Source organism: Lepisosteus oculatus, chromosome 19, assembly GCF_040954835.1.
Source record: "Lepisosteus oculatus isolate fLepOcu1 chromosome 19, fLepOcu1.hap2, whole genome shotgun sequence".
NCBI lineage: Eukaryota > Metazoa > Chordata > Actinopteri > Semionotiformes > Lepisosteidae > Lepisosteus > Lepisosteus oculatus.
Genome location: NC_090714.1, coordinates 14017597 through 14045582, shown reverse-complemented (window position 1 = coordinate 14045582; position 27986 = coordinate 14017597). Strand labels below are relative to the sequence as shown.

The window sequence follows — 27986 nt, the reverse complement described above, 5'->3', positions numbered from 1 at the left end:
CAGCTGAAATGTTGTGTTTCTTTTCTTTATCCTTCAGCATGGAATAAACCTTTACCTATTCCTTTGCAGCCTATGCATGCTGACACAGCTACTTGCTCAAATGTCATTAGTAATTAATCTTGGCAGAGTTGTATCAGCCTCAGTGTGGAGCTGAATGGCCATACAGTATACAAATCATAAATGAGGAGCTTTAAGGAGAAGTTGTGGAATAGATATTAAGATCCGATTCCTCGCAAAGGACCTGATGAATGCATCATCCTTTGGATTTTCTTTTGTCACAGCAATTTACTTTGACACACGTTTTAATATAACTCAGCAGTGACCTAGCCTTCTCATTCTCTAAATTAAATTTGCGGGCTTTGCGATTGTAAGGAGCATTTGACAAGATCAACAGGTATAAAATATGTTGGTCTCTCCAGTGACAAGAAAACAAACATTTCTTTGTTCAAAAGTGATGAAGCCACCTTTTGAAAAACAGTAAGTAAATCACCAGAATAATATGTGATCTCAACTGTGTTTTCGGAATGGTTGTAAATTGACGGTCCTTTTTGCTTTTTGCAAGAAAAGAATATTTGCTTGGCGGATATTTACTGTCATGTCCTCCATGTGCTTTACTTGATTAATACAATTAACCTGTGGGAAGCCTGGCAATAGATATAAAAATAGAGACTACAGAGATTAAAATGTTGACAAGTGAGAAGACTTTCTGTCTTCGTGCCCCTTCATTTTAAATCCCATTGGATTTCAAGATAAAACTTTATCTCCCAAGTGCTCAAGGGGGTTATGGGATTGGAAACCAGGCTCAGTGAGAGATCCAGCTTGAAAAAAAGTATCTATGGGATTTTAGGATTCCTACTTGTTCTGCCAGGCTTTGTTGTAAGTTGGACAATACAGAATTCTAAAGAGCAATTCACTTTATCTTCTTTAAAATAAATATTTTTTTTTACTTTTTGTTATACTTTTTGATAGATTGGCTTAATAATTGACTGCTTGGTTGATGAATAATTGACTAATTGGTCCAATTTAATTATTTGATCAGATTTATTGATCGATCAGATTACCTTGAGTATTTTTTCACATCTAGTTTGTATTTATTTGGAAATCTCCAGGACTGGCTGGTGTTCTCTAGGTACATCCAGATGAATTGAACATCCTCTACAGTCTCAATCTTATAGGTCACAGCTGAATGGCCTTCGGTTTTATTTACTGAACAGATAAATCAGTTTGTCAAAGGCTGTACACTCAGCAACTTAAAGGACAAAATCAACAAGGCAAGATAGATAAAAAAAACTTTTAATGAAAAAAGTTCTTTGCCAGCTTTAAGATTCAAAATCAGTTTGACTATGTTCAATTATAGCAAACAGTTTGTAAAAGTATCTTCCATCCATCGATTTTCCTAACCTCTTTTTGGTCTTAAGGTAGCCAGAACTAACCCAGCAAGCAACAGGTACAAGGTAGGATACACCCTGCACAGGATGCCAGTTCATCGCAGGGCACACGCAGACAGGAACATACAGTACACACACTCACTCCAGGGCCAGTTTTCCCGGAAACCAATTAACCTACCGGTCTGTCTGTGGGAAGAAACCAGAGCACCTGATGAAAACTCACAGCAACATGGGAAGACATACAAACTCCATGCAAACAGCAGCCCTGGAATTGAAAAGAAAAGAAACACAATGTTTCAGCTGTGGAGCCTCCTTCGGGTGTCTTCACTGTTAATAATAGAAGTCTTAAATCCAATTTATATTTCTGCATTAGGACTGATAACAGTGATTCAGATTAAGATATTAAAAAGGTTGTGTGTGTTTAAAGGGAAGTAATAATCTCAAGCATCACAATACAAATGTACTATAAATACACAATACAAGTGTTTTGTTGCAATGTGATGTCAGTGTTTAAGCATTTGCTAGAGAGAAATTTAAAAAAAGGGAAACTAAATGACTATTAAAATGTATGTAGTGTCTCTAATGAGGGCTAAGATGATACAGAAAGTTCACTGCCTGATTAGTTTGATTTGTTCTAACTTGAGATGATTGCTGATGAATTTCAATTCGTTTTTAAGACATGGGTCAACTCATATACAGGTAACTCATGCTCTATGAATTTTGAACTTTGTCATAAGTAAATACTGTATATCAATTTAGCATCAGCATCATCTACCTTTTGAGAAAAGTTATTTTTTTCTAAAAAGTGGAATTTTAATCAATTTTCATTTTAATGTACCTATAGCTCCTTTGTTTTGTAAAAATGGCACAAGGTCACAATGCTGTGCATTGGAACCAGGTAATATAAAGACTAGTTCAGTGCTATTTTTCTTTAAGTTATCATCGCAAGTGCTGTTATCTCAGAAATTAATAAAGCCTTTTTTTAATCTTCAAAAGGCCACAGCTTGCTGAATATGACTATGGTTCCGCCACAGAGAATTTGATCAATCTAATGAATTCTGTTACTGAATTTTCAAGCCGAGCCATTAAAACTCTTTTAACATGCTAAAGTAAGCTTGTGAGAGGTTCTCCATTTCATCTTTATTGAGCGCAGGCAGAAGAACTCAATTCCTTCACACCAGAGCGAGGGGCTGTCAATAATTCAATAGATGTAGCCTTGATGGGCCAAGGCCTAGATTAGACTTTAAACAGTGGCGAGCAACTTATCGAAGAGTGATGTCCTGTCAGAAATGCGGGGATCTCTTGTTGTGTGGATTCCCAGCCAGCATACTGATGCAAGCTTGGGAATGTAGAGAGAGGTGGGGAAATGAAGAGAGGATTGCTCGAAGCGGCACAGAAGGAAACACCTGTCTTGTTAAGAAAGAGTTTTGAGAATGAAGAGCCATTGGCTCTGAATTAAATTCTGAACTTGACAGCTGTTCTAAGAGCTGACCAAGGACTGGATAGCATGTTTCATTTTCTTCATCTTTTACATGAGAACTCATAACAATTTCATTATGTATAGTAACTTAACCTACAGTACATATATAGGTTTATACGATATTTATCTGTACATAGGTACCGTAATATAGGTACAGTATTGACATACTTGCTTTTAATTTTCCAGGTAAAACAAATAGTAAAAAAGTAAATGGCATTTCATCTTAATATCACCATCTTATATTCCCCTATGAAAGTGCAACATTGGACTAAATACACAGAGCTCACGCACAGATGCTCCGAAGGTCCTGATTGTTTGTACTTGCTTCCAGTCTTTTAACTCATTTTAGGAGTGTTCTGGGGCCTTTCCCCCACTGTCGGTGTGCTCTGTGCAGCTCCAGGATGCGAGGCTGCAACGGATCTCCAGTGGAGCAGGCTGCAGTGAGTGGGCTGTTGTGTTATGTAATCTTGCAGGCAGAAGTGCTTTTGGCTATGGGGGAGTTTTGACAGCGAAGGCCGGGGGACAGGAGGTAAAACACTGAATGTTTCCTAAAAGTTCCTGAGGATATAAAGAGATTATCATTTCAAGCATCATTAAAAACATTAATCCCCACACTTACATAATGTTCTTCTGGGCTGAGAAGCCAGAAGTTTTACATCCAATTAAGATGTGCCTAATTAAGAAGATGCTAGTAGGACTTAATAAAGTTAAAAGGCCAATTATTATTATTCTGCAAATAAACTTTATTTTCCATTGTGCCTAAATATATTGAACCGATTGTTGTTTTTCACGTTCTTGCTGTTGTTGCATTCCAATGAAATCAAAAGCCAAAGTCCATCTTATCAAGTTATCTTTTTTTTTTCCACTCGCATGTTCTTTCAGAGTCTTATCCAGAGTATAAACCCTTTAGTTCGCTGTAAGAGAGTGCTTATTCAAAACAAACCATTAGAAATAACCAAGCTAACATCCGCACTCAAATTGATTTAAGTATCCTTAGGCTGCAGTTTTCAGCATTATCTTTAATTCAGCACCCAACCTGGCACCAGGAATATAAATGAAGGAAATAATATTAGCTTTGGCAGTGGCATGGAGCTGCCTGTTTAGAGCCTGTGTATTGATAATGCTGGCTTGAAAAACAAGCCTCGCTCAGCGTATAAAATCATTAGGCTTCTATGTTGGGGATGTATCAAGCACCCAAATGGCTGGTGAACGTCTAAAGAAAAAAAAAGAAAAATTCGGAGCTCTCTCAAACCGCTTTTGCTCCAGGGCTGGTTTTAATGAGGCAGTCCCTAATGAGTTGTCCCTGCAACTAGCTTCAGGCCTAAACAGATGAGGCAGGGATTCTGCTAAATTTTTGATGGGATTTGTGCTGGTTTTTATTAGAAAGCCAGTGGTAGAAAAAATTGAGAGGGAAAGTAATAGATAGAAAGAGAGATAGTGGGTCGAAATGAGTGCAAAGTTTTGTGTTACTGTGAATCTTTCACTATCCAGGACTCTTGTGTGTCATTTTGTCTCAAATGTACACATTTGAATGAAATGGTTGCAACACGAGTTACAGAAGCAGGACACATTCCATTCACATGAACAGGTCAGGTTGTTGCATTTCAGTATAAAGACAATTGTGTTCATGCTTAAACATCACAGTGGTTGTAAAGATCCATGCAGCCCATGTGCATCTGTGAAAGATTGTTCTTCCCAGGTTTGTTAATCCTTAAAACTCTCTCGGCGGTTACTGTTTCACTCCTGTGGTTATGGACTTGTGATACACTTGACAGCACTCGAAACGATGTGCGCTTGCACTGCTTGATCGACAAGTAACAGCTGAAAACACTTTGTTTCATTATAGACAAGGAGAAAGTTCGGTTGTTGTTCCGAAAACAGAGGAAAGCAGCTCATCCACAGCATCTGCGTGGCACAGGGGGGGATGAGGGCATAGCCCCTACAGTACATGACTCTGCACAGCAGAAGCTTTTACCTCCCTGGGTGCTTCTACAAATGAGTCAAGTGCATCGGGTTTTCTTGTTTTGCACACCACAGAAAGGCAACAAAGGAATCCATATTAAGGAACCAAAGATGGTGAAAAAGAGCTTAGCAAAGACATGTTGGAGTGTAAAACTTTGAATCTCTGCTTTTGCTTTTGAACTGTCTCTGGAGTTTTGACTAAGATTTTCTCTACAGTGTGATATCCTGTACAGTAGATTTCCTGCCAAAATAATGCCCTCGTGTTGTCACGCCGAGCTGTGCTGTTTCACTGGAATGTTCGGTTTGCTCTGATTTTATTTACAGAAGCGGTGTGTTTTTTTAAGAAGGTGCTGGTGTAAATTTATGCAAACAAGACTCAACGAAAGTTGATGGGGAATTTGCTTACAAGCGTTTATGTGGATTTAATTCTGAAATCTGAAAATGTATAGGCACCCCTCAGACACAGGAAGTAATAGATCCTGTTAGGCAGTTCCATCTGAAAAGCAGTTCGCAACCTGAAATGAATGAAAGTAAAAAAAATTAAGTCGGCGCACTTGGTTCAAGCGGTGCTTTCCGAGCTCTGTGGCTCAGCGTCAGCCTGCCGTGTAATGGATTAGCGTGGAACCCCCTTGGCTACACTGTAGTCTGGGAACAGATGACAGTTCCGCTTCAGAGACTCGGGGAGCCCAGCAGAATTCCTGCAACATGCTGCCGACAGGCTCTCCACTGAGGCAGCTGCGGGGGCATCTGTGCGCATCACTGCGGACACTGCTGGGCAAAGCCAGTGCCCCTGCTTTATGGAATCATCTTCTCTTCTATCATGTATAACAGTGTTTTCTTTATTTAGTCCCCTCTTAATTACCTTTCTCATCTCCCAGATTGGGTGTAAAACACAGCGAAGTTGCACGGCCACCCTTTTAGATTCGTATCTTCCTGGAGGTGAACAGCTCCTCTGTCTGCCCTTTTTTGTCTGCAAAATATACTATTCAAAATGATCTTTTACAAAAAGCCTGCTTGTTTTAACATGCATTATGCAGGGAATGAAACTTGTGCGCATTAACTGTTAAATTATTTTTACAGATAGCTGACTCTTGGATCTCCCTTTTTCTCTCTAGAGCATTTCTAGCGAGCGCTCTTGGAAAAAAAAAAGATTAAATTACTTATGTTTTAAGTGGTCCTGATCTTGATGATTTTATGTTTATCAGCGAAGCTGTAACAGCCTTCGCAAAAAATCCATCCAACCAATATTATAAAACACATACTGTACCAGCTTCCGGTTAAGGTGAAAATGATCCACCTAAACCAATCTTAGCTCAAAAGCCCTTAGCAGTAAACCAGAGCGGTGATCAATGTGCTTCTGTAACCACTGTAGACTTGTGAAAAGGTTTTCTACAAGACTTCAGGATAAGCCTTCAGCCCCGGTCTTCATTTTTTCAAGCCGGACGAACTTCATAGGGCACCTTAAATTAAACTACAGGTTACTGCTGGGTTTGCTTTATTGGAACCCTGTTCCTGACAGTTCAATTACAGAACTGTGTTCAGCTTGCATTAGTCCATCAGTACCCTTGTAATCTAGAACTGTAATATGCAGGACATGCTGAATACTTATTTCCCACAACTCAGCTGAGACGACTGGCCAGCCCCATCACTTATTTCCCAATTCCCTAATCTAATATAAGTCTGTGGGGTTTGTGGGGGTTCGTTTAAGTGTTAGAAGCTGCTCTGTAATTGTTACATGTGCCAGCAGCAGTCTACACCATCTGTGTGAGAATAAAGAGAGCTGATGCTACTGTGGAGGAGAGAGAAAAGAGCTGGATTCTATTACTGAGAGCAGATATAATTCAGTGGTGGTCAGAGAGCAATTGGAAAAGCTGAGGAACAGTCGGCGGATATATTTGTACTGAAATGTCAGGCCGTAATGAAACAAGGAGAAGTGTACTTTTTTTCTGCAAGGCTGTGTGGGCCTGTGTCTGATCCTAGCTGAGCTGTTGGGAGGTGGCAGCAGTAAATATGTATATAAATAACAGCAGGGAGAAAATACTTTTAGTCAGGCTGGTGAAAAAAAAAACACTTTGTAATGTCACAAGTTCACAATGTTTTTTGAGGGGAAACACAAATTTTTTGTTGTTCATCCAACATTGCTTTTCATGAACATTGCTGTTCATCTTTTCATTGCTTAATTAGCAGAATGCTTAAATTTGACGCAGGTATAAGAACCTGAACTTAATTTCTTCTTCACATTACAAGATGAAAAAAAATACTAAAAGGCTGATTTGGTCATTTCATATGGAGTTGCCTTGGACGCACAAGTAAAGTAACGGTTTGTTGAAAATTCAGGTTAAACTGGGTTTAAACCAGGCTGTAGAGAAATCTCCAGACCATGGGGAAAAAAATAAAGCTTCAAATCCACACTTTTCTTGCATAACAAACAGGATTCTGTCATGTGTACTGTATATACAGTATATAGCTTTAAGACATTGTTGACTGTAAACTCCATTTACACTGTCATGCATCAGGTGGGGACTGAAGCATTTTCTACAAAAGCTGTACTAAAGATGGTTTAAGTTTTGTATTTGGCATTATGCAAATAAAAAAAAAGAGACTGGGCTTTTTTAGAAGGCAGACCAGTATTGGCCATTCATCGTGGTTTATTATTTTCTCATTGTTGTCTTTTTTTTTTAACGTCTCGCTGGGTTGTGTCAAGGTTCTGCAGCAGGTTATATCAGGAGCAGGAAGATGTGAGTGTGAGTGAAAGCAGTGAGGCCCAGTCCTGTGGTGGCAGAATGACTGAGAACGTGCCGACAGCTGGAGAAAAGATGGCGGCGGAGATATTCTGCAGCTTCAGGTGTTTCAGACCACATGTGTTATTGAAGTTTCAATGGCTTGCGGTACAGTATGTTGATGGGATCAACCCCAGGGCAAATACCGAGCACTTGCCTGAGGAGCATAAACCCAGATGTCATGTTACAGCTTGGCATAGTAGGACTGAGCCCTGCATGTACCCCGGATATTCACAGTTCAACACATCCATGTCCTTTCTGTTAATGCAAATTCTTGTCCAGCAGCGGTTTATAGAGACAAAGGGTTCCTGTCGGAACTCACTCTGAATCCTAGCAGGGCTCACAAGCTGGGTACTCTATAAAATCAATCAATTAGTCTCTCAACAGGTGAAAGGATTTAAGCAACAGGCTCTCATTTAAGTCTTCTTATCCAGTAACTGCTGCGATTAGGAGGTCTTTCGGCCTCAGCTACCTGCTTTGAGTCCTTCTCTTTGCCCATTGTTCTTGTTGCTTTTACTTGCAGAAGCCATGGGGGGATTTCCGAGATAGGAATCCAACTTGTTAGGGGTGCCGGCGAAATTGTAAAACTGGCAATTGTTGTTAATACAGTACGTCCGAAAAAAGGCCTAGCAACGTTATTGAGAAAGTAATGGACCTGCCAATGCAGCATCCAGGCAGTGAAACTCCCTGCCCTAGTGGCAGAAAGAGCACTTGCACATAGTCAGCAGCAGTGGTTCTCAGAGATTCAGCACAGGCGAGTTGAAGGAGTGTTTGCACAGCCTGAATATTTCTCATGTTCTTGTAGAGAAGCTTATTTTTACATTTTGTTTATGATAGCTAATGATTATATGACACTTATAACTCATTTTAAATATTGCTTTGGAATTGTAAAGTCTTAAATTGCAAAACACTATAAGCCCTTCCCATCGAAAATCATGATGGTTTTTTACTCTGTGGGGAAAACGCAGGCACTAGTGGCTGTGACATGTGGAAAAACAATTATAGTTCCAGTCTTTTAGAGGTTGTTGTCCCAGACATACTGTAGAATACCCCCAATATTCCTTCATTTCTTGGTCACTGTGTTGTTTTTGTCCAGGTCCCCAAAACACTGTCATATTTTCAGATCTAAGAACTAGATGTCATGTTTTGCACATCCATATCACTGTCTAACTTTTTGCAGGAACTGTGAATCTTGGGAGAGGTTTAAAAGAGAAATAGAGGTGTGTTCGTTTTTTTCTGGGACTTGTCTGGGTGTTTCGACTGCATTGTGACACTAAAAAACACCACTTCTGTTCAGTGCTGCCTATGAAACTGAAGGCTTGGTGTGTCACTGTTTACAAATGCTACTGCTCTCATATACCATGTTGATGTGTTGTGCTTCTACTACTGCGCAGTTGAAGAGTGAAAGTGAAAGTCAGCTGTCTTTAAAATCAAATTCCCTCTGGCTGCTGGTGAACATTCTTGAGTCTTCATTCTCTGGCTCATCCCCTATAGCAAGCAGTCACACAATCTATAGTTAATATTATTTATACGGTACGGTAAGCTACTGTTTTAAATAAAGAGCTTTAAGCTGATGCTTTTGATCAAAGATAATGCTACTCTGAATATTAAAAATGACATTTATACTCATTTTTAATATTGCTTTTGTGAAGTGTTAAATTGGAAAACACAATACGTCCTTCCCAAAGAAAAGTAATTTGACAAGAATATGAAAGTTTTTTAAATTCCATAGAAGAGCAGCCAAATACATACAGTACCTGGACTTCAAGGAATGTGCTACTGTATGCTGAATCGTTTTCCTTTCAAACAGAGAAGACTTGAAGTGGACCTGATTCATGCGTTCAAAATCCTCACGGGCATTCACAAAGTCCACCCAGTGGACATCTCCTGAATTAGTAATGAAAAATGAACCAGATGATACAAATGGAAACTGAAGGGAAGTGCATTTAAACCTAAAAACAGGAGGCACTAGTTTACACAAAGGATTGTGGAAGTCAGCCACAACCTACTGAATCGAGTTGTTCAAGGTGATACCCTGTTTTTTTTTTCAAGAAAAACCTGGATGACATCTTTGGACCAATAACCTCGTAGCAAACAAAGGAGGTAGATTCACCAAATGGCCTACTTCAGTGTTTCGAACAAGAGATGTCTATGCTAAAAATGAATGCTATGAAATGTAGAAAGTTCTCCTTTATGTGAAACAACATGTATCAACAACCTTTAAATTGAAGGCAGAGATATTTCTGTTCAAAGCTGGCCTCTTGCCATAAAGGTAGTATTTTCAGAGAATCCCCTTATACTGGGGAATCCTTGATTCCTTTTCCAAAGCAAATCACTTCACTTAATGATTTCTTCCTTACTGCTGTGTGATCCACTTCCTTATTTCATGCAGATGTGCTTTGAACAGCACGGTAGAAAAGAGCTATGTCTATATACCGCCGAGATTTCCACCCTTTCTCACAGTTTAAAACTCCTGATCCTGAAGTTTTCAAAGCGCTTGGAAGCGAAGGTTCTCAGCCCCGCGAAAGGATTATTTCTTTTTTTTTTCCTCCGCCTGTTTCTCATCGCCTTTTCTCTCGGCATCTTTAATAGGACTGCGACTCCCATAGCCCCTCGCTGCTTCAGCCTCCTTTCATTCTCCGTTTCCTCTGCAGGCCGGGCTTGAAATTGGAAATAAGAGGGGCTCCTCGGATTCAATAAGTCTGGTCTACGACACCTATTTAGTTACTCGATAACACCTCAGTAAATCAGTGGAAAGGGAGCAGGGGACAGCACAGAAAACACTACTTTATAGCTGGGGAAATTACCTGCCCCCAGGACCCTGGGGGGGAGGGGGGGGGGTGCCGCTGAGGGTGGAAATGGGCCTGGCAGTTTATAGAGCTTTATAGAAAACATCTCGTGAGTGATGGCGGACCTGATAGCTGTAACCCCTTATAACCCTCATGTAAGCCCCCCAGGATTGCACACGCCACGCATTTAATTTCCGACACTTCCAGTGCTCCTCGTTTTCAGCGGGCTGCTGTTGAGCATATCCAAAGGGATTTAAACCATGAGGCACTTGGGGATAGTTACCGTGCTAGCAATATGTGTGTGAGTATATGTTTATGGGCGTACGTGCCCAGCGTTACGTCTGCAAGATGTTGCGCGCTTTAAAAATTAGTCTGGGTTTTGTACAGTAGGGCGGCGAATGTTAGACGGGAAAACTGTTTTAGGGATAGGAAGAGCCTTTTATCCCTGAAAGCTGAAAACTCAAAAGGCATGGTGCAAGAAGGCAGAATTCATAGCAGAGCAGGCGTGGCAACTGTGGGACACTTGCAGTTGACATTATTATTATTATTATTATTATTATTATTATTATTATTATTATTATTATTAGTAGTAGTAGTAGTAGTAGTAGTAGATAAAGACATATTTATTCCATGTCAAAACACAAAATCCACTTATGCATTGATATTTGCACAAAATAAACTTACTGTGTGATAATCTGTGTGACAGCAGAAGACAAGCTATAAAAAAGTAAATAGTACTCAAACAGAAAGACTAATAAGATGGCTATTTCCTAAGTAGAGTGGGATATAGAAAATATTCATTTCAAAGGGACAGATGTGTCTCCCACCTTGTTTGATGCAGTACTTACCGTATGTGTAGAATTAGTTCTGATTAGTTATGTCCACTGACTACCTGTTTGGTTGCTCCTGGTCACGCTTTTCAGAAGAACTCTTTTGAACATTTGTCATGACATAATCATGGGAGACTCCAAAACATCTGTTAACAATTTTGTCCTCTTTTTCTTTTTTCTCTCTTTTTTTTGCATGCAGTAAAAATAGCCCTGCTCTGTGATCAAAGAATTTTATTGTCCGGGCGCTCAGCTATCTATTGATCTGCAGATAAAATATAGCCAGTGCTGTTTGAGGGAGCTGGAAGGAATTTAAGAGTCAGCTTCAAAGCTGAAGATGGTTCCACTTAAAAGCCACTGAACTATAAAAACCTGTAATATATATTAAACCATTCTGTTGTTCATAAGACAGAGTGCAGACAGCACTGCTGGAGTAAATGACATGATTCCAAGGTCAAGCAGGATATGTGATGAATGTCCTTTCAACATGGTCTCCAAAAAGAAGAGAAAAAAAATATGTAACTGGCCAGTATGATTTTTCTGATGGACTTTCTAGACATGAAATTGCCCAAGCAAAGCACATGTTCCCTGCCATGAAGTTTGTCCTGACTCCATACTGCAACAGCAGTGCCTACACTCACCTGGATATAAGCGCTGGGATGGCAATGGTGTTTTACAAGGGGACATTGTCATAAGAGCAACAGTGCGTTAGACTCACATATTTTGCTTGTACATCCATGGCATCACGTTTGTAGATGTTCAGTACTTCTGCTGTTGTCCGTGAAATATCGCAGCATTGGTATGTCTCATTTTTTCCTGGGGAAAAAGATGGGTGCCAGAGTAATGAAGAATAATTGGATTTATATAAATCTCTGAAATCTACTCGGAAGGAAATATGCACCAGTAATTGGTAATTCATTAACCTACTGCCTAATCAGTTGCTTTCCACAGCAGTACGTACAGTAAAACAAAGGGGAAAGAGAACAGTGTCATGCAGAAGGTGCTGAACGGTGCTCAACAAGCTCCTGTAGCACAGTGTTCCTGGTCACCAATGCCACTGTGCTACAGAAAGTGCTGTCATTCAGGTAAGACATTAATCCAAGGTCCTGACCATGGAAGCCTTAAAGATCTTATTATATTTCATCCTTTAAGAGCTTAGTCCATTCAGATTCAGAGAGCCTCACTCAGCAGATGGGTGGAAGGCAGGACACATCTTGCCTTGTGGACTGGGTGGGATGCCCAATCACACACACATGGACATGGGCGACGGCTTACAGATGCCAGTTACTCCAGCCAGCACAGCTTTGGGGTTTAGAGGAAAACTCAGAAACACCCGGAGAAAATGCCCTTGGAAATCTGGGAGCTACTATTCTAAATTCTGAATGTATTGTATGATTATTACTTTAAAAAGTGCTAGCAAACATTTTTAGTAGTTTATTCAACAATAAAATGCAGGACAATTAGGAGATCCAGTTTCTAATTCTTTGTTAACATTATGGATGGTGACAGCTTACTGTCTGCAAACCCTGTGTTAAGTGATGGACGCCAGTGTTATAGCAGATTTATTTTTTATTGCAAATCCTAGATGTCATTACATGGTGTTTCATCTGCATCGTTCTTAAAGAATGTAACTATTTTCTTTGTACCTGCAAAAATCTCTTACACTTATTGCAAGTACTAATTTGGTAAAATAGCAGTTTATGTTTGATTGGTGCCTTTGAAAACGAAGTTCTGCCAACTAGTAACCTTGCCCTCCTTCACTTCTGAAATGAGTTCTAGCAGGGTGAAACTCAAGGAAGACAAAAGGGAAATGGACTGTTTTCTCCAATTTCTTGGGCATATATTTTAGCTTTGGACTTTAAAGAACATGCACTGGATCTTCCTCTGAAAAAGTAGTCTAGTGCACTTCTCCCTTTTCTTCCAACCTTTGCCTGCGGACCCTTACAGCATTCTGTTTATTCCACTTCAGCCTGCCTGACTGAGTCCTGAAAGATAAAATCCACTAAGTGAGTTTGACAGTTTCCAGGCTGTCTCCATATGGCAGGGACTCTGCTGCTGCTTCACTATCTGTCTGGGGCTGGCGAACAGCTCTCACCTTATTAAGATGGCAGTGACTACATGTTAGTGCAGTGCACGGGGGGCTTGTATCAATTTTATTGGCCTGCTCCTGGGACCAACCCACAGACCACAGTTTAGAAATTAGACAAAAACGTTACTTACAAATGACCTTGCTTTACGACACTTTCATTAATGAGTGGCACTGTGAAGTTCTGGAGACTAGCTGTTTTACTTTGGCAATAAACCATCAGATGCAAGGGAAGCTAACCGCAGGAACCGAATTAGCAGGGCGTACCCAGCATGCTGAACTCTTACAAGTTCAGCGCAGTATAACATTAGATTTCTGCCACAGAATATAAAGCAGATTTGTTCCACTTGAGCTGAAGGAGAAAGAGATGGCTGCTGATCTGTAGATGCATATACACTCCTAATCTTCTGCTGGTTCTGAGAGATGTTGCAGTGGTCAAGATTGATGTCTTTGCAAAGGCGGTGTGCAGGAACAGCTGGTACTTGAGAGTTTGAATCTGTACTTTATTTCAGAGGGCGTTTATCTGGTTTGACCGTCGGAAAGCTTCCAGTCATACAATTCGCAGAATTACACTAAAAAGTGGCCTTGAAATGCCCCCAAAAAACCTCTAAATACACTAAAAAGGCCATGCACTTATTATAAAACATCTTCCAAAATATCTTTGCTTCCTTCAGCAGCCTCCTCACCTGCATTCCATGACATTATTCTGATCAAAGATGCTTGCTGAGGATAGACAAGCTGGCCTTATATGGCTTTGCACGCTCAGATTTTAAGGTGATTTTTGTAGAGCAATGCCTTGAGGTTGCTTACATTGCTGTAGTACTGCTTATTCTAGAGGCTGGTAACTCTGTGTGATCCTGCAGTGAGATTTCTTCATTTATTGGTTTGACTTCACAAGATCAGCATTTGTTACAGTGTATATCTTAATCCAGATTAGCTTCTAATTCTAATTAAACTGCTTCGGGACAGGCGAGAAACCAGCAATCCACAAACAGGATACATCTGTTTGCTGCCATGTTGTCTCAAATCCCTTGACCTAGAGATTGCATCTGCTTTATTTTTGCGAAGTAAAGCAAGAACGTTTATCTGCTTTAAAAAAAGCCAAAAGAGGAAAAAGAGAAGCATTATTTAGAGCCCTCTTTCATCTGAATGACATACCTGTAGTTTGCATTGTCCCATCAGGTTGCTGTTAAGCTCATTAAGGCTATGCAGATAGAGAAGCTATTTGACCAGAATTTTGATAATTCTTTGGCTGACACTGTGCACAGAAAGGCTTGTGCTTATGGGAAGGCAGAGAGACAGAAAGAGAGAAGTAGGGGGGTGTTTGTTATATGGCAAATGGCTGTACAGCCTGTAGTTTGCTGCAAGCAGCGTTCACAAGCATTTTAAAATGATGTTTAATTAAAGAAGCACTGTGACAGGAGGGAGACCTGCGCGAGGCCAGAGAACTAATCCACTTGCTTTGCACGCTGTCCCCATGTGACTGTGATTGATGAACTGATTCCTCTTTACATCTTCATTTGCATCGCACACTAATACCCTTAGGCAGAGGTGCTCTGTATTACCAGATGAGCACTCCCTCCTAATGCAGGCTAATATGGTAATGGGCGGGAGACAAGGTGAGGCTCTGTGCCAGTGTTGCGCCGGACCTGCCGATTAAGCGGACGCTGTTTGTGTGTCCTTCCAGGCAGCCCAGGCAAACCCAGGAGGGTTTTTATTAAACAGCTTCTCTGACCCTTCTTAACCTGAAGCAGATAAGCTAGGAAAAAAAAACAGACAAGGGGCTTTGCCTACTAGTTTAAATATTAAAGCACTTTACTGATTTTTCTTCCTGGTATTTATTGTCTGTTTTTAAGGCCTGCTTCTTCCCACTTTTTAGTCTTTTCACTTTTGTTTTTAAAGAAGCACACCGCAGTGCTCACTTGAAAATACACCTTCCCCAGTTTTTCTAGTCAAAGGCGTTTAACATCTGAAGATGTCAGACTTCTAAGCCAAGAAGTTCTATCACTGAGGCTTTCTGATTGTAAGCCTTTACTCCCTTAATCGTAACACCCTCAAGGTTTTTGTTTTTGTAAAAGAGACTCCATGGGATCAGGCAGGAAGTGGACATTGCAGAAGGCATTAATGCTTTAATGGAATAAAATGTTGTTGAGGAAGAAGGGTTATAATTTTTTTTTAGCATTTGTACAAACAATCCCAATGTACTGTACGCTTGCATCAAAAGACACTGAGAAGCATTTGTGAAGAAAAAAAATCAAAACTTTCTAAATGGAGTGGCATTAGGAGGACACAGGTCAGTGGTCTGGTCTTGTTGACTTGCTGTCCGTAGCTTGAGTCCACTTAAGAAGCACTTAAAAAGACTTTCGTTTTTCTGTTTCCTAGTACAGCCTCATCATGGAAGTCGACAGAGTCCCGTCTCCCACCCCCAGTGTTGAGTAGCATAGCTTCACCCATTACCCAAAATTTCAAAAACACAGGTCGACCTTCTGCAGTGGAAAATGAGATGAGGCAAAAAGGGGGTAGCTTTCAAAAAGGACAGAAAGACATGCCCAGAGGTGGACATACAGTACACTAATAACCCAAAGTTGAATTTGGAAGCCAGCAACAAAAGAAAGTGACCGTGCATGAGCTTTGCAGGCATTGACTCAGCTGAATTTGGAATTGGCTGCCAGAGTCGATTTACCAGTTGCTGTGTGAGGGGGAAAGAAGGACAGTGCACCCTCACCTCTGATCGCCATTCGGCTGCAGTGCTTTCCAAAGAGGCTGCTCGAGAGCCAGAGGTCTGCATGACACTCGTGTTCCCACTGGACCTCCTCAATAAGGAAGTGAGCTAATTGTTCCCTTTCTTGGCTCTGTCCAGCGCTTCACTGAGATCTCGTGCAGGTGAGGAGAGATGTCACCCCTGCTTGACTGCAGCCCCTCACAATCAGAAGTGAGGATCCCTGTTCCACTAGTCCAGTGTCCATCTCTGTCTCCCAAGCTTTTCAGTCAATTACTGAGAAAAACAAAATCCCAGGAGCGGCAGAGCTAATAATGTGTGTTTGTCCTTATCTTAGAGCTGCATGTACTGTACTGCCAGGGAAGCCAAACTATATCCCTAGCTTATTAACGTGCTGTAATTATGTTGGAGGGATTAAAAATAAAGGTAGATACAGTCTTGAAATGCTGGCGTATTTTGAAGGAGAAATATTACAGAAACCCAATACCAAAGCACAGACAAAATAACTGTGGCTGAAAGCTCTTTTTTGTTGTAGCTGGTTTTTGAAGCCATTTTTAAATCCAGCTATTACTGCGTTCTTGGACCTCAGACAGATGCACCACAAACATAGTAACCCTTCTCAGCAGTTTGCATTCCACATGTAACTCATCCTTTTCACACGGAAGAGAATTTTTTAATTTGGTCCTTATCCAGCTTAATGCTTTGATCAAACAGAGCAATGAGTGTAACTGTGGTTAAATCTTAATTAACATACCTTGTGTAAACAATGCTTATAATTAATCTATGTAGTGAAAGAACAGAAACTATAAAAATGCAGTATCTTAATGTGTTGGAAGCATCATATCTAACTTTGGATGTTTTTTTCCTTTGGCATTTTATATTCAAATATACAGTATATGCATTTATTTTCATCGATCTTATTGTTATGTTCAAGCAAATGTTTTTAAACCTCTCTGCGCTGTTTATTTGTTTGTTACATTGGTAATTAAAGCAAATACATAGAAATACAAATAGAGTATGTTAATGGTGTGATAAAATACCACAGATGGATTATTTACTACACTATAAAGATAGGAATCTTCAGAAATGAGATAATTCTGATGCTATAATTATGCCTCATCACTGTTTCTTTTGTGAACTCCTTTTTTTTGCTCTTGTGTTCAGGCTTTTAAAGTATCCAATTATGTGTCTGACTATATATGCCTTCTTTATGGTCTGTTTCAGTGTGCTCTGAAGTTCATGTCAGGATATCTTTAATTGGTACACCTACTGTAACCTTCAAAAAGCTATAAGCATAGCAATAAAACAGTTTTGCTTGTTAGTCATATCTGTGCCTTAGTGATGATGTATTTGGACTGGACTATACAGAGAGCAGCAAAAAACAAGAAAGGTACAGTACTTTCAGTGGTCGCTTTCACACAGTCTTAGTGTAGTATGTAGTAGTACAACAGAGTAGAACAATGCACATGTATGCCTCTTCTATACAAATCACCACATTTTCATTGCTTCTAAAATACGTCTTCCAGAGAATAAAGCAGAGCGAATTCTGATTGGTTGCAGCTGTCAGTCATTCTAGGTTGTGACCTTTCACCCTTTATCTGTGTGGATAATAGAGAAGAGAAGCCAATAGAGGAAGATGTGACGTTTAGGAGCAGCAATCCATGGAATTGCAATAAGCAAAGAAAAGAGCAACAGATCCAGAGCTTTTTAAAATACAATGTTTCCTTCGTGTTACTCTGTGCTCGATTTTTGAATGCAAGTAGGAGAAGAGGTATTCTTTCCCTTGTAGTGTTTTCTTGTGGTAGTGTCACAAGATCTTATCTGCAGTCAGCGAGGTTCATCGGATCGTTTTACGATTCAAATTATTTATGTTCTCAGGCTTTGGTGTGTAACTTATTTGCAAATGTATTATGAATTTGCTGGTTGTGGACTGCTGCAGTTTGTAGCAGGTTGATGTGTATGCTGCAGTTTAAGAAGACTCCTTGTTATCCAAAAATGGAAAAAGCTAGGATGAGAGACACACGCAGCTTGACAGCACTTCGGTGTGTCTAGATTTCTTCTCTTCAGTTTTTATCAGTGACCACACTTCCTTTCATTATAAGTTAGAACAAAAAAAAACTGCACCTCCTGAACTTGGATTTGGAAGTATACTTTGGTTTTACTCATACTGTGCATTACAGTAGATCAGCCAAGAAGGAAAGGTTTTCTGTTTCGCTTTACTTTATGCACAGCTAAGAAACATCTTGTGTCCTGTAGCATTTTTTAATCACGTCACATGTGTGCACAACGCCAACATGTTTTCCAATTCCAGCTTTCATGTTGCACACTGCAGTTCTTATAAGTGTGTGAACAGGGCTTCAAATAATCTTTGAATATACGTTTTAAAACTTAAACTTGTAGTGTTCGATTAGTATGCACGAGTACTGTTTCCTCTTCCATAGGTCAAACCTGATTTTGAGGAGAGGGGAGTGTTTCAAGAGCTGAGTTTCTGGGGGGAATGGTAGTAACACTCAGCCTGTTGTACTGTCTGGAGGGGGCAGGGTAGAGAGAATGGCAGCTGTTTTTTTTTTACAAGCTCGTCCACATGCATGTCCACTGAGGACAGAGGTGGTGTGCAAAAGCACTCTCTGCATATTCGTTTCTGGTACGAACTTTATAAAGCCGGTTCACAAGCATATCTGCTGATTGCTTCTTGGAAGATTTGTGCAAATCTTTTAGATCTTTTTAATCTAAAATAGCTCACTAAATCAGTAAATTTGTGCTGCAGTTTAGAGGAGACTAGAGGGAGTTCTTCTGTGTTACAGAGTTAATGCAGGCCACTGCCACCCCCGTTCTTGAAGGGGGATTAAATTTCACAGTTGATATCAATGGCCCCAGGTACAGTTGTAAGATTGGACCATTGGGAAAAGCTGCTCTGGTCACAGATCACAGATCAGGTGAGGCCTGGAAGCAGAGGATTAGTACCTCTCTCTCCTGCACACTGGCCTGTACTGGCCTTTTTTGCAGCAGCAGACCTCCCTCTGCCTGTCTTACAGCACAATATCGACTCTAACAGATGGTCCAGAATTTCAAAGTTTGCCGGTGTTTTGTGGAGTGATGTAGGCAGATAAAATTTAGGGTTACACAAGTTACACAAAGTCTATGACTATATATCGTGTAGTAATTATTTGTTCTTGTTGATGCCCAGTTATCTGCTTTAGGATTTATACATAATGCATATAAATGAGTTTTCTGTGGATAGCGAACTGAATTTGCTTTGGAGCTAATGGATAAAAAGGAAAATCTCAAGACGAAGAGGATTGACATGGGTGCTTTTAGCAAATAATGGATGTTTTGTAGAGCAGACCTGTCATCCAGAACTGACTAATGCCTGGATGTCAGAAGAATCCCAGAGTCGAGTTCTTTTACCTAAAACTAAATTCAGTCATCACAACTCCGAACATCCTTTAAGATGCTGAAAACACTAATAAGCTACAAATACAACTGGACTGCAAATATAGCTCATTGTAATTGCTTGACTTTGTTGAAGTCTAACGAGTATTATTAACGCATATATTCATATTTTTATAGTAGATATAGCAAGAATACTAGTACATATAGTATGCACGCGAATCCCTGAGGAGCATGAGCTACAGTACATGCTTCAGATGTTTACAACATCTTCACAGATGTTTTATGTGAAGCACACAGTATGAGATATTCTTCTACTTCTAGCATATACATATATTATAGACATTTTTAGCTGGACCAATGATTGTGCATGTGCTACAGACTTTTTTTTCTAAAACAATAATTTGCCCAAGCTTCATTTTCCCTGAAATGAGCAAGTACAGCATCAAGAAGTGCAATATCCTGGCTGCAGAGCCCGTTAACTTTTTTAGCATGCTACAGAGAGTGCACACTCACTTCCACCCACCAGTGCACAACCGTACACACACCCACCTTCATTTAGACACAGTATATTAATGCAGCCAAGATGTGTCATTACTTTATGCTTCCAAATGTCTAGGCCACTGCTGCTCCACACAGTATCTGGTAGCGAGACAGAAAGGAGTGGCCTGCTGTGATTAATGGGGCAAGGCCCGCTGAGGAAAGAGGAGAGGGAGAGAAAACCGAGGAAGCAAGGCAGGAGAGAGTCCCATCTGGATGAGGTTTGGGGGCAGTCAGATGTAGGGAGAGTGGGAGGTCAGTAAGAGCTTGCGTTCGCTCCCCCTACTTCAGCACCCACCCCCCTCCCTCCCTCTCCACACTCTGTCTCTCTCACACACACACACACTCTACACACAACAGTGAACACACGCCCTCATCCATAATTGATGCTTGCTTTGGGCAGATGCTGGAGGGCCTGGGACTAGAGCAGCTGCTAAGTTTATGGAGGAAAAAGGGAGCAAGATGGTGCAGCAGGTATTATTTCTCCCTGTATTTCTGCTTTCTTTTTTCCTGTGCTTTGTGGACGGGGAGTGAAGGGCAAGCCTTGTCTTCGATTCGTGTGTGAGTGTGCCTTGAAGAAAGAGGGAGCCCCTTGTGCAACTGCACTCGAGCTGAATTAGGAGCAGCTGTTTTTCTTTCTCTCTGTCTCTCTTTCTTTCTCTCTCCGTGTCTGTCGTACTCTGAGCCTGCCTGGTGCTCTTCTTTGACTTCACCCTGGCTGCAGCGGTAACGTTCAGCAGAGTTGGAGTTCGCCAGTTGTTTTGTATTCGTGTAATTTGTGTCACAAGGGAAATGAGCTGGGCTGTAGCTTGTTCGTTTGTTTTTTTTTTAAAAATGAAACCTGCTTTAGAAACACACTGCTGTCTTCTCACGTTGCCGTTTTCTCACTTTCTCAGTTGCTGACTTTTGCGAAAGAAGACTAAATGCTTTTTTTTCCGCTCCCCCCCCCTGGCTTCTGAACTGCCTGTACTTAAAGGAAAGCTTTTTCTTTGTTCCCATCTTGTATCCTGTTTCAGTATGAAAAGGTAGTTAAGTGAAGAGCTGATGGGTATTTGACTGGTCAGCGACACCGTTGTGCACCGTTATCGGCTGTCACAGAAATCTTTATTAGAAGGCCGGAGAAAACGTTGCTGTTACCAAGGCTGAAAATGATTTGCTTGAGGCTCTTTACTGGCGAGGTGGCTTTTTTTTGTGAACCTGACTAACTAAAGTGCAACTTCGGGGGGAAAAGGGAAAAAAAAAGTTGCTTTGTCTTCTTCATTCCTCTAAAAGCGTGCCATCTTCAGTGACCTGTATCAAATTAAGATATTTTTGTTCAGTTCTGTTACGAGCTGCCTCAAAGCCGAGAGCAATAAAGTAGCGGATTTCATACACTGCCACGTAAAGCATATTTCAGAGCTCACAATGTGGTTTTCATTAGATTTGAGGCCAAAACATTTAGCTAAGCCTGACTGTCTGCCATCCTTTGTTCTTCCTCCGTTTGCCAACAACTATTTTATAAGGGACTCCAAAAACCTCACAGCAGCTTAAGGAATATAATGACTTCAGTGAAACAGTCCCAGCAGAGTCCAGGCACCAGGACTTCACACTTTGCTTTCTGCTGGGCTAAATTAGTCCTAAGAGTGACACTTTTAAAAAAAAAATGTAAGACTTACTCATTGTAGAAAGTGAGGGAGAGTTTAGCAGTCTTAATTAAATATTAGCAGTAATTATCTGAAAGCATGCTTGCTTAGGAATATTAATGAAGGCCCAGTGCAAAGTGCTGATGGTGTTAATGAGAAACAGCATGCTCTCTATAACATCTGTTTAAGAACTCAGGAGGAGCAGCAGGGAATTTTACAAGGATCCCTTTTCCCGGGCCCTGAATCACTCCTTCTCGTGTCGTCTGTCTCGGCATAATTTTTTATTTTATTTAATACTCTTCTCTGCTCATTAGTATTGCTCCTGGTATTACGTCTGTCTAATGATGTAACCTATATACTCTCTGTGGGCTTGCTGGTTCTTGTCAAAGGGGCCTTTGGTGCATCTGTTGCAGATGCTAGAGTTATTTAAAAAAGTGTCGAAAAGAGGAGAAAAAGAACTACACAGAAAATATTGCTTAGCAATTTCCTCAGTGCCTCTTCTGCCAAAAATGTGGTTTTCTGTGTCCATCAGAGTGCTGTGTGATTTGTGGTCTCCTCTTCTGATGACGATCCATTTTGTGGAATGGCAATTTAAGACCAGCAAACTCAGCACACCATTTCTTTTCATACTTGGAGTCGCCTGCTGAATGATACATCACCTTTTTTCAGAAAGTTTGTTTTTAGTGTTAGATAGGTTTTCTGAATCCTTTTGCATGTGGCTTTAATAAATACCATACATACTTGCTTATTAACACTACTGGAATCCTGTAGTGGAAGGGAATAGGATGATTTGAGTGCTGTACATATTTCATTGCCAAAACCTGTACATCCTCACACCTGCTTACACGGTGGATTTTCATGTAATATGAAAATGTTTTATATTGGAGCATACACAAATAAACACCCCCTTGCCTCAAAAGGTTTATGAATATCCAGCTCAGAGGCTGCAATAGAAACATGCAGTTTCTCTCATTTGGTATAATTCTCAGACCTGAACTGAAAGCCTCAAAACCTTAGCCGTAGGTGTGATTATCTCAAGTTTAAAATCTGCTTATTTTATTAGAGATTTCATATTGAGGTATTTTGACCTTTCCATGAATTTTTCATTGCAAAGATTTATTGTCTCTGTAATGAAACCGCGTGCTTTGAGTAATATATTGAGATATTATTATTATTCTGCTAATGCAGTATAATTAATTAATGGCATGTGTTAGTTTGCGTAGCTCCTAAATTAGAAAGCTTGCTGCAGTTCAACTGTAGAATATTAAACGGCATTTTCTTTTGGATTCAACAGATCTCACTCAAGTTGTGTCTGATCAGAATTTGGATAAGACGTGTCCGATTGGATCAGTGGGCTCTAGAATGGCCCAGAGACTCAAATAGCAAAGGAGTTTGTCTGGAATGTAGATTGAGAGTCACCAGTTTGAGTCTGGACTTTGTCACTGACTGAGAGTCCAGGAACAGTGACACACAAGTGGCCGACTGCTCTCGGTTTTGGCTGAAGTGGGTGAGGGGATCCTTTGCTTATTATGCAGTAGAAACTCCAGGAACTTGTCAGACGTGTGAGAACTCCAGTGCAGGGATCAGGGTCAGAACAGTAAACCCAATTCCAGTTTGATAGGGTGTATCATAAATGGCAAAATGATGAGCTGTTAGGTTTTTAAGGCTCTGAGCTTTTTTTTAGGTTTTTAAAAAGTGTGTGTCACTGTTGTTGCAGTCAATGATGAACTGAAACAGCTCTGATAAATACCTGGCGCAGAAGTTGAGGCATTTGCTAATTGTGCACTTCTAACTCAAAAGTTTAGTAAAATACAAATGCTTCTCATGCATTGAACAGGATAGGGAGATGTGTTTGTCAGACTACCCAGCTATCTGGAAATTTGAAAGTTGTAAAGATTTTAAAATGCTTTGCCCTTTAAATTCCCCCAATGATGTCATGTGGTTAAGTCGTTAATGCACTGCTGATCTTTGAAGGTTGCCCAAAACAGAAACTGAAACATCATGCTTTTGGTTTATTTCAGGGATTGCCTCAGATGCTTTTCGGTTTGTTTGTTTCCTACTGGCTTCACCCCCCGCCCCTCCCCCTCCAGCTCTGCAATTAACTCTGAAATAAACTGATCTCCTTCTTCTTTTTCCTCCAGGGTAATCAGGACGCCACAGCACCTCCTGAAACGATGGCACAGCCTTATGCTTCAGCCCAGTTTGCGCCCCCGCAGAATGGCATCCCTGCTGAGTACACAGCCCCTCACCCCCACCCTGCGCCCGACTACACAGGCCAGACCACAGTCCCCGAGCACACACTAAACATGTACCCCCCAGCGCAGACGCACAGTGAACAGACCGGCCCCGACACAAGCGCACAGACTGTCTCTGGCACTGCCACAGTAAGTAACTCTGCTGCACTCTTGTTATGCCACGGGGCGCCATTTGGGTTTCACTGCTCAGCACATGGGCTTGCTCTGGAAAGATCAAGTTGTGGAAGACTGATGGTCTTTACAGTAACTATGATTGTTCTCCATGGGCGGTGTGTTTTCATTGGGTTTCAGATGTTGATTGACTTGTTGCCAGGTACTGTTGTTCTCTTCCTCTTGAGGAGGACTGTAAGGATATAAGAACAAACATTTAAGAAATAAATATATAGATTAACTGTTGTTCTGTTTCCTGCATCTTTCAAATACTGTTATTGGGCATATATTAAAAAAACACAAAATATATTTAACGGATAAGGAAAAATAATCATGGTAATATAATAATAAAATATAATTATAATATTAATTTTAGTTATACTGATAATACTAAGTTACATTTACCAGACTATTTTGTCTAGTATAGAGCTTCTAAAAATGGCCATCAAGATTTCAAAGTGGCGTAAGGAGAGTTGGCATTTCATTATTTGAAACAGTAGGTTTTCTTTCGATAATTGATTTTAGGGAAACAGATAGAGAAAATGCTGCCTTCTGACATCTGGAAATGCCATTTCTGTTTCTTAGACCACAGCATGGAGTGTAAGGTCAGAAAGATCTAAATTACACCGTCTTTCAGAATAATGACCTCACCAGGAACTGTTTGTTATTTAAAACTAAGTCGTCCTTTTGCTCTGCTATTTCTATGTGTAATAGGAAAGGAACTCAGTTTCTCCTGACAGTGTTTGCAATTAATGTAGTTAGGACAGCCATCCTCCTGACTATAGTGAACTTTTTAGTGGTCTTCAGTTGTACATCATATAGAAACGTGTGTAGAACAAATCTCTTACCATGGTAAATATACAGAGCATCAAAAGATCACTTTATAAAAGGTTCTGATTTTAAATATTGATTACGTGTTTTGGACACCATTTTGATGAATCAGTCATTCATGACTGACTGGGATACACTTGAGTGACTATGACAGTTGCATAAGCAATACAATCATCTCATTAGTGAGAGCTGATTGGCCACAGGAGACAAGGTGATTTAACCTGTTGGGTGTCAAATTTGGCTAAAAACACAGAAAAGAACCAATAAGTTTTTAGTTACCAAAATAACAATGCCTTTGTGCCATCAGTATGTTGGCAGCTGGACTTTCCTGCACTAGAGCCAAGTACACTTTAGAGATGAATCCAGGTCTTGTGTAGACACCTCTGGATGGACTTCTGCCGACCTGCAGAACAATATGCTAGTAGTTGTGTACGTCTGACCAATCAGTGGGTTGGTACAGCTGTGATGGCTGAGCTACCTTGGTAAGATCCTGGGACCTCTCTTGCCCTGCTTCTTGCAGGCAGAGCAGCTGTTTGTGAATGGGCCATCTTTCATCATACCCTGTGCAGTGGGGTCAATGATTGTTTCTACACCTGCCACTTTTGCAGCCAGCTTCCCTGTTAGGTATGGACACTCTATACAGATAAAGGCCTTTCTTGATCTGGCCAGTCACAAAGAAAATATGTGGTGGTTGGTAGTCTGCCTGCTGACGCCTCATCTACTGCCCACTAACCTGCAGAAGAAGCTTTCCCTTTCATCCTTTGCCTGCTTTTAATATTTAGTTGGATAGAAGATGCGGTGGTGGCAAAGAATGATCATTTATTGTCGGAACGTATGGCCCATTTTCTGAGCAAAATGTCAGTTTAATTGCCTGTGTATTACAAATTACCCTTAAGTAGGTTTAGTTAACTTCCCCTGTATCCTTGCTGACTTTCACTGTGGGTGGCGTTTATGTGCACTCTCTGATGAGGGCGAGGGGAAAGAACATCAGCGTGTGTGAGGAGATGCGAAATGGGAGCTGAGGTCTTTTCTCCACACTACTGTAAGCGTGCGCGCCGCTTTCTGGATCATTGCGTATAAACCGCCAGTCCTGCTTCTCCACATAATCCTTTCCGCCGGCTCGATTGCAAGGACGGAGGCTTCGCACTGAAGGAATATCGGCTTCTGCCCTGCGCAGCTCGCTGTGTTCTCTTCAGGGCAGAAACAAACCTGCAGTTCCAACCCTCCAGCCTGACTTGCCCGTCCCTAATCCTGATTGCTCTAATCATGATGAATGGTCCTTACAAACAAACTGATTTGTGCCTGATGCAGTGCCAGGGTCAGAGGTCAGTCTGAGTAAGCTGTTCAGTATTGAGCTGCTGCGATTCTGAAGGGTGTGAGTCGGGAAAGTTAAATCTAGTCCTGAGCCACTGCTGATTTAATTTCCTTTGACTACCCATTTTATTGTAACTTAGAATCATTTTTCATGTGCAGCTCTTGCAGTTCCTGGTACACAGGTGCTGTCAGCTGAGTATTTTGCATGGACTCTACTGTGTTGCCTGCAGTACTTGCATACATTTTAACGCACAATATTACCGATATTACTTTTTGCAGTTACAGTGTATTTTGATTTGACACAATTTTAAAATATCACATGCAGTAATGGAAATGTATTTTTTTTTGTGTGTGTACATGAACAAAAATATTCTATTGCTGAATATCAAAATGTCTTCAGTAGCCTGAAAAAAGAAACATATAAAAATCGGGATATGTTTTATAGATTTGAAATGTGTGTGCTTCCAGTACCGCAGCAACTAATGAAAAATATATCAGACTCATCTATTCTTCTATAGTACTTTCTGTTACTCTGGCAACTCGTATTGGAAAATATGTTTTCAGCTGGAGTTATGGGCTCAATTTTCCAATGAGAAAGTTTCTACACTAAACTCCAATCCTTTGAGTTGGAGCTCAGATTTCCTTGATGTAAGTTAGTAGAAACAGGGAGACTGTGGAAAGTATTCTATTTTATGAAAAATAAATGAGTAATAGATTTTGTCAGGTTTCCAAGCAGGAGTGATCAATATACTTGAAAGTTCCGCTACGTCTCTAGTTTAGTAATTAATGTCTGCCTGTAAAAAAAAAAGTTTTACAAAGGAAAGAAGTTCCAAAGCTAAAGGCAGAAGCCCCAGTCTTTGAGCTGTAGTTGTCTATCTTTTGTAAAAAGAGAAATAACCAAGAATATTTCTTATTTAAAAACTATTGCTCATTTTATGCAGAGTTAAATGTACAGTAGAACTTTAATAGCATCGTAATAAGCATTTTGGTGACAATTAGCTGAACATCACGAGAGTCAGCCTGTGTATCTACAGTATAGTTTGTTTTGAAAGAAAAAGAGGCAGTTTGACTTGTAACGGGTGAATTGGCATTTATTGATCATTTCTGCCAGGCAGACGTATTTTATTCTGCGAACGGGACCCAGATTTTCAGATGGGTCCTTCAGAAAAGCGCTGGGGCAGGATCAAGGTGCCAGGCATGCAATGAGCCCATTAAAGTCCTGCGTTTGAAATGCTGCTCAGTCTCAAGGCTGTCGAGAAGCAAAAGAGCAGGGAGGACTAAAAGAAGGTCAACCCTCTTTTCAAGCCAGGAAAACGGACCACCAGCAGCCTGTGAAAACGAATCGCACAGCCGGCGTTGACACGTGGCACCGAATTCCCTATTACAATGGAATGAAAAAAAGGAGGGGTTCACTAGCCCTCCGCTATGTTCTGCACTTCCGTGGATAATAGAAAAGCACTGACAGCTAATCCAGCAGTTACTCTCCCTCCAGCAACTTTGAGCTCCTCGATAATTCTGAGTGCTGAGCACCCCAGCCGTCTTTTAATGCTGTCTGTCACCCCTGACCTTGGCAAGCAAGTTAGTGCAGAACGGGTCACTTTCTGCCATGCAGCTGGGCAGAGCTAAAGAAGAACAAAAAGTCTCGCTAATTAAAGGTTTGGCCAGTTGTGACACAGACTTTGTTAAATAAGATGGATTTTACAAGCAGAGCCCAAGTTTAGAAAGCTGTGAATAGGAGTGGAGAAGTGTGTGTCAGAAAAATACTGTATAATCTCCAAAGTCAGAATTTTAGACTCTGTTTCATAGTTGCGGTCTTCGGTATGTATGATTAAATTAAAACATCGGTAGTATTG

The 27986-nt window shown here is 40.7% G+C and overlaps 1 protein-coding gene across 24 annotated transcripts in view; it reads left to right on the top strand.

Moving 5' to 3' along the window:
- The window catches only part of rbfox1 (RNA binding fox-1 homolog 1), a 644474-nt gene that overhangs the window by 549687 nt on the left and 66801 nt on the right, over positions 1 to 27986 (top strand). For all 24 annotated transcript variants that reach the window (XM_069181079.1, XM_069181083.1, XM_069181077.1 and 21 more), the window contains one exon: positions 23725 to 23967. In XM_069181079.1, coding sequence (XP_069037180.1) covers positions 23725 to 23967 — 243 coding nt within the window. The remainder of the gene's footprint in view (positions 1 to 23724; positions 23968 to 27986) is intronic.